This window comes from Echinops telfairi, unplaced genomic scaffold, assembly GCF_000313985.2.
Source record: "Echinops telfairi isolate 266 unplaced genomic scaffold, ASM31398v2 ScPeMD7_7404;HRSCAF=8442, whole genome shotgun sequence".
Taxonomy (NCBI): Eukaryota; Metazoa; Chordata; class Mammalia; order Afrosoricida; family Tenrecidae; genus Echinops; species Echinops telfairi.
The window spans coordinates 707,092-718,815 of record NW_022111304.1 but is presented as its reverse complement, the minus strand read 5'-3'; the positions used below and the strand labels follow the sequence as shown (position 1 = coordinate 718,815).

General features: G+C 35.9%; 1 protein-coding gene across 1 annotated transcript; it reads right to left on the bottom strand.

Moving 5' to 3' along the window:
• Nucleotides 1–2,308: 2,308 nt before the first annotated feature.
• On the bottom strand, nucleotides 2,309–3,247 carry LOC101644325 (olfactory receptor 6C1-like). Its single transcript, XM_004716910.1, has one exon. The coding sequence runs from the start codon at nucleotides 3,245–3,247 to the stop codon at nucleotides 2,309–2,311; it is 939 nt and encodes a 312-aa protein (XP_004716967.1).
• Between the last annotated feature and the right edge of the window lie 8,477 nt (nucleotides 3,248–11,724).

The following is an 11,724-nucleotide window of genomic DNA, read 5'->3' as shown; positions in this document are numbered from 1 at the left end:
TGCTTCCATGTGGGCTTTGTTGCTTCTGGGCTAGATGGCCGCTTGTTTACTTTCAAGACTTTAAGTCCCCAGACGCTATAGGTCTCGATAGCCGGGCACCATCAGCCTTCTTCACCACACTTACTTATGCACACATTCATCTTCAGCGTTTATGCGTGGAAGGTGGTCACACAATGATGGTTTTTGTTATTTGGTGTCTGCTGCCTGTTCCCTTCAGCACGTCGTGTTCGCACAGGCTCATGTGCTTCTTCTCTGTGGACTTTGTTGTTTCTGAGCTAGATGGACCAACATGTGTGATCATGAAGGGCCAAAGGGACCAGGCTTTAAACACCAAAGGCGGGGAGAAAAGTCATATCCTTGTCAATGAGGGTGGCGCGCGATGGAGACCCAATGCCCATCTCTAGACAACTGGACATACCTTGCAGAGCGGGAGTGGGGAGATGAGTTACTTAGGGTACAGTATAGCAATAATGAAACTCACAACCTTCCTCTAGTTCTTGAACGCTTCCTCCCCCCAACTACCAGGACCCCAGTTTCGCCTTGCAGACCTGGTTAGACCAGATGATGCACAGCGGTGCGGATGGGAGTTGGAAGCGCAGGGAATCTAGGACGGAGGAGCCTCTCGGGACCGGGGGCGACGGTGGCGATACCAGGAGGGAAGGGGGAGGTAGCAAGGGGGAATGGATCACAGGGAGCCGCATATGGCCTCCTCTCTGGGGGACGGGCGCAGCGGGGTGGGTGAGGGGAGGCGCCGGACAGTGTAATGTAAGATACAAAAATAATTTATAAATTATTAGGGGTGCATGGGGGAAAGGGGAGGAGGAAGGGAAAGTGGGGGGGAAGGAAAATGAGCGGATTCCGGGAACCCAAGAGGCAAGAGAATTTTGGGAATGATGAGGGCAACAAATGTATAGATGTGCTTTACACAATTGATCTATGTATTGTGATGAATTGTATGAGCCCCAATAAATTGATTAATTAAAAAAAAAAAAGAAACCCTGATACAGGTAGAAAAAAAAAAAAAAGACTCCATTCATATGTTCCAGCAAACAATTTGAAATTACTATCCCATTGTTTTCCTTGCAAATTTTGTACTAACACTCATGAATGGATGTACTCCTGGAAACCACAAATTAGAATTACAATTTGTTTCCTATTATTAAAAGTGGTGGCTAAAATGTAAAATATCTTTTTATATTCAGATTCTGATGGCAAGGAGAAACTTCACATATCTGTACAAATACATCTAACCTAATCATTTGATACATGTATTTTTAAACCGATAGAGAGATATTTTAACATATTCATCTGAATTTCATATGTAAAGAGTAAATTTTCCTTGTTGTTAAGTTTTTATTTTTATGATCCAACACAATTTTAAGGGAAAATAGTAAATTGTAGACTCTTAAATTTCAAACTATAAAAATCTTGAGAATTAGCTTTTTTCTTGCTACTCATATTCAGAAATAACATGTTTTTTTTGAAGTAATACTTACTAAAGTAACTAATCTTAGGGATACAGCACACCTCGTCTCCTTTTCACATTATCTGTGTATATACAAGAACTGTGTATACACGTGAACACATGCATATAGACATACATTTATGTATCTATCTCGTTATCTACATACCTATTTATTGACAAAGGTTGATTTTAAGATATGGAAGAGATTTATTTAACACCTACATCAAAAGGAAGAGGTCTATTTAACATCTACATCTACATGTATACGTGGCTATTGGTATATGGTTATTTATTAATATATAAATCACATGGCCATACCATATTAAGTTGAATAGCAATTTTTTCTTTTTTCTGATTTTCAAGGAAATATATTTACATGATTCTTTCAAGTATATGATATGTCCGCCTCTATAGCAATACACTGATTAGGTGCCCTAGAGAAGTACAAGATTGGGAAGGAAATTTCTGTCTGAAATAAAGAAAAATAAAAAATACATACTCCAGGTATAACAAATGAAATACCATATTGAAAATTTTAGAGTGACTTGCATTCTAGAACTTAATATTTTTAAAATACCTCTATAAATATAATTTTGCATTTTAAAATTATATTTTGCTTAATTGTGATTATCAAAACTATATGGAAATAAAAGAAATAGAAATGCATAAAATAACTATGTTAAATAGAATGAAAATGCATTAAACAAATATATATGTGGACTATTAGAAAACATGCATAAAAGGGAAGGGAAGGGAGGTCATTTTGATTGGAACAGTCTACATAAAAGACATGTATTTTAAATTGTTCATATTTGTGACTGTAATTCAAGACATGACATATTGTCATTTGCTTGTAAAAACTACAATCTTCCTTGCCATTTCCATGAAGGCTTGCTTGACTTGTTGATTCCTTAGACTGTAAATAAAGGGGTTCAACATGGGAGCTACTGAAGTATTTAGCAAAGCTACACCCTTGCTCAAGGATACTCTGTCTTTGGCTGAAGGTTTAATGTACATGAAAATGCAGCTACCGAAAGAGATGGAGATGACAATCATGTGGGAAGAACATGTGGAAAAGGCCTTTGTCCTCTGACTCCTAGAAGGGATTCTCAAAATTGTTCTGATGATAGATACGTAAGACAGAATTATTAAAGTCAAAGTGAACATTAAGGTAAACACAGCACAGGAAAACCCCATCAACTCTAGGAATTTTGTATCAGAACAAGAAAGTTGCAGAAGGGGGAAATAATCACAGGTAAAATGGTCAATGATATTAGAACTACAGTAGTCAAGTTTTAAGACCAACAAGAGTGCAGGGAATATGATTAAGAATGAAGTCAGCCATGAAGAGAAGACCAGCAGTGTACAGACTCTGCGATTCATGATGGTCCCGTAATGCAGGGGTTTGCAGATGGCCACATACCGATCATAGGACATGACAGCCAGAAGGTAAAACTCAGCGACCCCCAAGAGAATTAAAAAAAATAACTGAGCAATGCAATCATTGAAGGAAATAGTTTTATCTCCTGTGATAATGGTGTGCAGGAACTTGGGTATACAAACAGTTGTGAATGAGACTTCCAATAAGGAGAAATTCCTGAGGAAAAAATACATAGGGGTTTGGAGGTGTGCATCTGACAGGGTAAGAGTGACAATGGTCAAGTTCCCTGTGATGCTGAGCACGTAGGTGATGAACAGAAAGATGAAAATCACAATCTGAAGGTTTGGGTCATCTGAAAGTCCCAGGAGGATGAACTCCGTTGTTGCTGTTTGGTTTCTCATTCTTCAGTTGCTCGTTTGTTTCTCTCTTGGCAGATCTATGGAATGAAGCGCCAAGAACACACTGGAAATAAGAGCGCATTGACAGAATACCCATGTGTGAACCTGAACCTTAACAGAGATGGTACACTATTTCACATGTAAGGAAATTTTTGAAACATGTACATAATACCACCATGCTTTGTTTTTCTCTCCTGTATACAGAATGAAAACAAACAAAACCAAACACTTTGCACCTCAGAAAGCTTGATGTAGTACAGGGAAATGAACCCAAGTTTTCTCATTCCAAATCTTACCTGCCAAATTTCAGAGAGACTGGCCACAAGGTTCCAGGCACCCCAAATCACCCCAAGTCATTGCTCTGAATCCAAAGAAGTATTTATCTCTCTCTCTCACTTGCTCCCCCTCAGTGTTTTGGGACAGTTTGCAAGTGTACCATTATGAATGATAAACACCAGTGTGTATGCCAGTGAAATGATTAACTTTCCTCAAAAAGAGGAAGGATAATTTCACATTTCATACAAGTTAATGTTTTATTCTTAGTCACCTATCCAATTTTGCTTTTCCAATTCAATGCCTACTGCCTAATTGAGGTCAGAGAAGTGAAACCTTTGCTTTGACAAACTCAGGCACTAGTGTTAAACTAGTTAAACTAGTGTTAAACTCAGGCACTAGTGTTAAAGGGGAGAAAGTGGTAAATGACAATGGAAAGTGAAACTGGGAATAATTGAGTAAGAAATAATTAATTGTATCTGAATCTCCGGTGATATTTCATGACATCACAGACCATGTAAGGAACACTGGTGTACAAGATCAGCTGTTCAAAGGGCAAGCTGCTCAGAGAGAGAAAGTGGAGGCTTTTTACTCCTCTGAAATTTACAGTCTCAGAAACACCCTGCTGCAGTTCTACGCTGCCCTATGAGTTCACTGTGTCAGGATAGACTTTATGGCAGTGATTTTAATTTTGGGAAGTCTAATTATAACCTTCATTTCTTTACACCCATTTCTCTTTCAGTGTAAAATAGAGTTAAATCAAGTGGGCAGTTTCTGTAGGCTGAATGCAGACAGTGGTTCAGAGAGAGAAAGGCCTTTAAGGTTTTATGCAAGCAAACACTTTGAGGAAATTTCCTCTGTCACATGATTCATAGTGTTAGCCTGTGTTTGCTCAAGTTACAAAACCAGTGGCATTCATATATACATACATATATATATGAAATGTTATATAAGAATGGCATGCATATAAAGGGAGTGGCCCTCAGAACCACAGAGCAGGAAAATTTTAATTCAGCCCAAGGCCAGATGCTAGCTGCAGAACCTGCTCATCTCACAAAGCTGCTGGGCCAAGGGATCAGGAGTATGATATCAGGAAGACGAGATATCAGTCTAGGCAGTGTCCAGTGGATTGAACACATGCAACAGAGCCAGGAGACCCCATAAATGATTGATGACCCAAGTCCCAAGGAACCAGATGCAGAATTGAGGCCAATAGAAGGAAAAAGAGCAAGAGCTAATTCTGCCCCTCATCTATATATACACATGAAATGGGTCGCTACCCTAAGGAAACATCATCAGATTTTGAGTTTAGTGAAAGGTTGCGCTTTTTATAGGTGTAACCAAGTTGACCAATTCCTAATTATTAACACTTGTGAACTTGGCACATGTACCCATCTCTTAATCCATACAAAATCTTTAAACAAAGGCAAAAATGAATTTACTCTTGGGCCTAACATGAGATGATTAATGCACATACAAAAGTAATCAAAATGGACTGGTATTGATACAAATAGATACAAAGATGATAGAGACAATAGACAAATGAATTAGAATTGAAAACCCACAAAGACAGCCAAGTACCTATAGACACCTAATTTTGATAAAGAACAAAAACACTTTAAAATGGCAAGGGATAGCTTTTGCAACACATGGTGCTGGAAAAACTGTATCTTCATCTGCAAAAGAATGAAAGAAGATGCACACCTTATGCCACATACAGAAACAAACTCAAGATGGATCAAAGACCTAAATATAACCCATTCAATTATAAAGACCATCTGTGATAAAATAGCGACAAACTGAAAGACCTTCATATAAGGCATAAACACACTACAGACCACCATGAAAAATATCCACACTTTAGAAGTAAAGAAAAAAAAGAATTGGAACCTACTAAATCCAAACAGAAAATGGACAAAAGATATGAATAGACAATTTACTAAAGATGACAGGCGGGCAGCTAACAACCATATGAAGTAATGTTCACAAGCATTAGCAATAAGAGAAATCAACATGAAATATGCTGATTAAGATGTTAATCATTAATATATTTTTGAGAGAAATTAACTTCAATGTTCAGCAAAACCCTGTGACACTGTGGGCTAAGCATTGGCCGGTAACTGCAACATGGACAGTTCAAACCCACCAGGGGCTCTGAGCCAAACTAAATTCGCTGCCGTCAAGTTGATGCAGACTCACAGTGACATGATAAGACAGGGAAGAATTGCCCCTGAGTTTCTGAGATTCTTTACTGGAGTAGAAAGCCAGGTCTTTCTCCCTGGGCTACAGGGGCAAGTAATGAGGTTGCTGTTTCAATAAAGATATAGTATCTCAGAAATGCTAAAATGTCAGTCTGGCTCAAAATTACATGGCTAGGTGTGTTTCTCTGGGGTTTCAAAACATCTCAAAAATGTGTTTAACTAAGCGAGTATACACTATCTTTAAACTTGTCTTTCAACATTTCAGATTTCTAAGAGCAGATGCTTATTTTTCCCAGACTGCTGAACATGTTTGACCATAATTTACATTTCCTTCCACCCATTTCATTACAATGGTTTCTTACTTACTATCTAAGAATCTTTGGCAGCAGACTGTGAAACCATCAAAATAAAAATTATTGAAATCCATAATGTTGACTAAGTTAGATGAGTGGAAAGGATCTTTGGACATTCATTTTTGAAACACCTTTACATGCTCTGCCAAAATCCCTGCCATCAAATAAATATTACTGGCCACCCTTTAGTACACAAATGACATTTCTTTGATGAACAAGGTGAAAAAGAATTCCATGTTAAATGTCAAATTAGGATTGAAATATCTAAGGGATTTCCTGTTAAAAGTTGAGAAGCATCAGTTATTGTCTCAACGTCGTTTCTGATATTGCTTTACACAAGGAAGAACGCAACTTGGTTATTCAATGAATTTGAAATCTAAATTAAAAAGACAAAACAGAAAACTTCTGCTATATATATTCAGTTCTTTCTTTTTCAGTTAAATCACACTAAAGACCACTAGAAAACGGGAACAAAACAAATCTCCAATTCTATATGTTTTATTGGTCATGTCATCTTAATTCCTTATTGTATTGAACTTTTTGATGTGTTCAGGGTTTAAATTAACATATGAGAAAAGGGGGGAAGTTTAATTCAATGTTATGGGGAATATTTAGCCTCATAAAACCCTAACAAGCACACTCACTGCTTTGGAGGCAATTCTGACACATAGAGACCGACCAAAAGTCTAGGTAGAACTTGCCCTGGGTGATTCCCTTCTCCCTGGCTGGTGGCTTTGAGCTGCTGGCCTCATAGTTAAAACGTACTCAATTATGCCACCAGCATCTTTTCAACATCATAATTAGACACAAATACACACATTTCATATGACTTAATTTTCTCAGTTTTTAAAATAACATGGGTTGATTTGAAAGCTTCCCTCTACCTGAATAAAACAAACCTCTACAGGACATCCTATAAATGCGTGGTACAATTAATTTGTTAGACTTTTTCTCTTCTCTTTTTCATTTTACTATATTTCTTAGTTTTTTCAGAGTACAGACTCTTGGAAAAAGATGAATGATTTCATTTTGTCATTTAAGTAATGTGGTTGATCAAAGCTGACTTAATCGCAGTGTTTAATAAACAGGGTCAATGGAAAATGGAAGTCACCTTAACAATAATTTCAGTACCAAAAACCATCATACATGCGGGAGTTCATGGAGAATATAAACTCTCAAACTCACACATTCCGTTTAGTATTTAGCCATTCATAATTCAATGTATAATTTAAGAAAGAAACAAGGAGATAAGATGAAAAATATCAATCACATTATAGTATCAAGACAATATGAATTTTCGGCTTAAGGTGTTATAATGTCAACTTACTGTCTCCCAAAATAGGTGGACTTTGCATTTAAAGAAACATGGATTAAAATTCAAAGAGTTTACATAATGTGTTTGTGACATTGAATAAGTTACTTAATTTACCTTTTTAAATAAAGTTGAATGATTTTAAAGAAAAATAAAATGTCAAGGGTGTGTTACCATTAAAATAAAAAATCAGAGCACTTTATAAATTATACTGTACTAAATAACTACTTAAAGTTAGCTATTTAACTTTTTTTTATTTAGAATTCTAAACTTTCAGTTTTGAAACAATATTCATATTTGTGAATTATTAAAGGAAATATTTCAGAGAAACACTGTTTTTTAAAAGTCATCTCATTTCATCTTCATAATAATGCTATGAGGATTGTTTCTTTATTTTCAAGTGAGCAAATGATGCTTAGAGAGATTATACAATTAAATATATTCAAATAGCTAGAGATTGTTAAATATAGTATCAGATGACATGAATTTTAATTCTATTCCCATAAACACAGTATTGCATAACCTACATTCAATTCAATACACACATATACAGTAGTTGTCTAGTTGTAATATAGAAGAATTAATAAACTGATACATTAAAATTATACATACTCTCCTGTTATAAAAATATTTTTAGAATATCTAGTTTTTAATAATAAGAATTTATGCTGTTTAATTTAATCAACAGTTGAGCTGATACAAAATCTGTCAGAGTTAAGGAAAGGGAGACTTTCATTGCCTTTCATATGCCCCACTTACCTCTGATATTCATTCAGTTTCACAAACTTGTAAAGTGACTAGAATAGTGAAAATATTTACAAATGCCATTGCTAGAGTCCAGGAAAGCCATCCTGCCAGAAATCACTGCTTCACTTTTACATTGAACATAGGATCTTCTAATGTCCTATTATGAATTGTTCTCATTGTGCCCCTGGGGAATCCACAACTGTCAAGAGTGGTAAATGAACAATAATATAAATAGGAAAATATCAAAAAATGTTTGGGACCTTTATAGCATGGTTCCTACATAGACTTTATTTCAATAAGCTATGTAATGTTTGATCTATTTGATCTGCCACTGGCTCATGGGGATTAATTCAGGGAACCACAATTGCAATAAGAGGAATGTACACAAAGCACCGAGGAATATAAAACATAACCCACATTTGTATCAAGATTGGAGAAGGAAGCTTCAGGGACTTTGTCCAGTGAGACGGGGGGTGGGGGTGGGGGGGGTGGGGGGAGCAGCAACAAATGTGAAGCTTATGGCTTTAACGTTTATTTTCCTTCAGACAGAACAGAGACGAAATGTCAAACATCTTATATCTAAATGCAGAATTCTGACTAATACTGCATGCCATGTTTATAAGCTAGTAATTTGCCACATTGTAATTAACTCAATACTTTGTGCTTTTTAACCTGCCTTCCAATATAAAATTTTACTACCACTTACTACTAATATTTTATATCTTATTTTTTTGGGATCCCTCTAGTATCTCATCAGCAAAGACAAAATGAAGAGTCTTATTTTGATTGAATGGCCATGGAATTAACATACCAAGAATAGTAACAGGAGTTAGTATCTTACCAGTCTATCTTAAAAACATTCATGCTCAAATTAATAACTAAAGAAAAAGAAGCAACACAATTGTTCAGATTCTCAGCAACCAATAAAAAAATTAGAAGATCCTTATCAAACTTGCAGCTACAAATAAAGTATTTTTCTTTATGTCATTATGTTTTTAAATTAAGGTGAACATATTGGCCACTATTCTGGCTAATATATAACTATTATACTGGCTACTACTCAGTCACTGTAAGCAAATTACTCAAATTGAGTACTGATTTATACATTATGATAAAGTGAGATAACCAGTCTATTTTATCTTATTGTTATGAAGACTGAATAAAATATAGTAAAGAACCTAACTAATTGAGTATATTGTACTTAAACAGTAATTATTCCCTATAGAAAAGCTATCATCATTTATTGCACTTCTATTACATATTATTACTTCCATAAAAGTAATAATGGTTGCCTAAATATTCATCCTTGTTATATAATTTTAGGAAATGATTGTAATTAGGAGAAGCTATGAAGCGAGAGAGCACAGTATAAGTAGGAAACAGTATTCATGAATTTCAAATTACAGTAGTTGTCTTGTTTTAATATGGAAGAATTAATAAACTGATACATTAAAATTATGCATACTCTCCTTACCCAAACCATCAGATAAGTGGAATAATTGATGCTGCAGATATTGTGTAAAAATGTGATGCTTCAAATTTTTAATCTATCTTTTTATAATCTTAAGGGAAAAAAATTATACTTACGTTTAACAGAGAAAATAATATTTAAGAGTTCTCTTTTTTTTAGAGTTTGCTCTTTAATGTGATTGTAATATAAAACATTGCAGAAACTTTTAAGAGAAGACTCAACAATAGACACATACAGGTTAGAATAGAAAGTTTGAAAAATTAGGTTTTGTATTAAGGGTAAGGTGGAGGAGCCCTGGCAGCAGTGCTAATGAGTAGGCTGCTGACCTCAAGGTCAGAAGTTTGAATCCACCAACTTTCCACTCCCATAAGAGTTACAGTCTCAAAACCCAAGGGAGAAGTTCTTCCCTGACCTATAACATCAGCATGAGTCATATTTGACTCCATGGCAGAGATTTGATTGATTTTATTTTGATTAGGGATAATAGAGAGATGGATATTGGATAGTGAAAATAAAATAATTAATGAATCAGTTGAAATGTTATGGTACTAACAAAAGAAATTAAAGGAAGCTTATTAGGCTAAAACTTCAGAAAAACACAAATCCATAGATATTACTTCTAATCTGGCAGCTTGTTAGATGTTTGCAAGACATCAATACTTCCACCAAGACTAAATTTTTCTGATTCACATTAGGAATAACATTTCTGACAGTGATTGTGAGAGTAGAAAGAAATATTGAGTCAGAGATTTTGAAAAGGTTCATGGGAAATATTCTATTATTTTTTCATCTCTTTTTGCCATGAACTTTTTCAAGTGCCCTGGTATACGTGGATGAACATGGCTGGTCATGGGGATAATGCATTGCAATGACAGCAAATACCAGCTACCTCCTCACAGTGCACAGTGCAACAGATGGCATTTACACTGCATGAATCCCCATAAATACTTTATATTCATACTTCAAAACCCATCACACGTAACATATGAACATTCTTGAAATCTTGGACAGTGTCTCTCCTCAAACTAGTTGCAACATAATCCAATGCTTAGTATATGCTGTTTTGTTATGGGGTATGGAGTTGATTCTGACTCATAGTTACTTTATAAGGCAGAGTAGGACTACCCCCATACAGTTTCCTGTGCTGTATTCTTTATGGAGTGAGTACTGATGTTTGGGGCCAGCACATGGTACCACATTGGATTCAACTGGAGGACACCCCTAGAGGTCAACAAACAGATCTTGAACTATTTACAGGTTTTTCCTTTATTTATTTATTTTGGTTTTGGTCATTGATTTTTTGTTGTTGTTGTCCTCATTGTGTTTTCTTTTGTTGCTTTGTCTTGATATGTCTTTTTTGTATGCATATTATTATCTCTGCAGGTCTATCTAGATAAAATAGGCTGGAAAAACAGTCTGGAGGAGAAAACAACAGGACCAATGGTTCTGGGGGAGACATGGGATGGGGAGGTGGGAAAAAGGAAGTGGTGTTGACCAACCCAGGGACAAGGGAACAACAAGTGATCCCAAATTAGTGGCAAAGAGGGTGTGAGAAGCCTGGTAGGGATTTATCAAGGACAATGTAACCGAGAGATATTACTGAAACCCAAATGGATGATGAGCATGATAGTGGGACAAGAGGAAAGTAAAAGGAAAGAGTAAAGAACTAGGAGACAAAGGGCATTTATAGGTCTAAATACAGCCATGTACATATGTAAATATATTTTTATATGATGATGGAGAAATATATCTATGTGCATATATTTATATGTTTAGTGTTAAGGCAGCAGATGGACATTGGGCCACCATTCAAGTACTTTCTCAATGCAAGAACACTTTGTTCTATTAAATTGGCATTCCATGATGCACATCTTCCTGACATGATTGCTGAAGACAAACGTGTGCATAAGCAAATGTGGTGAAGAAAGCTGATGGTGCCCAGCTATCAAAAGATACAGTGTCTGCAGTATTAAAGGCCTGAAGGTAAACAAGCAGCCATCTAGCTCAGAAGCAACAAAGCTCACATGGAAGAAGCACACCTACCTGTGTGACCACGAGGTGCCAAAGGGGTGAGTTACCTGGCATTAGAGAACAAAAAATCATATCATTGTGAATGAGAGGGA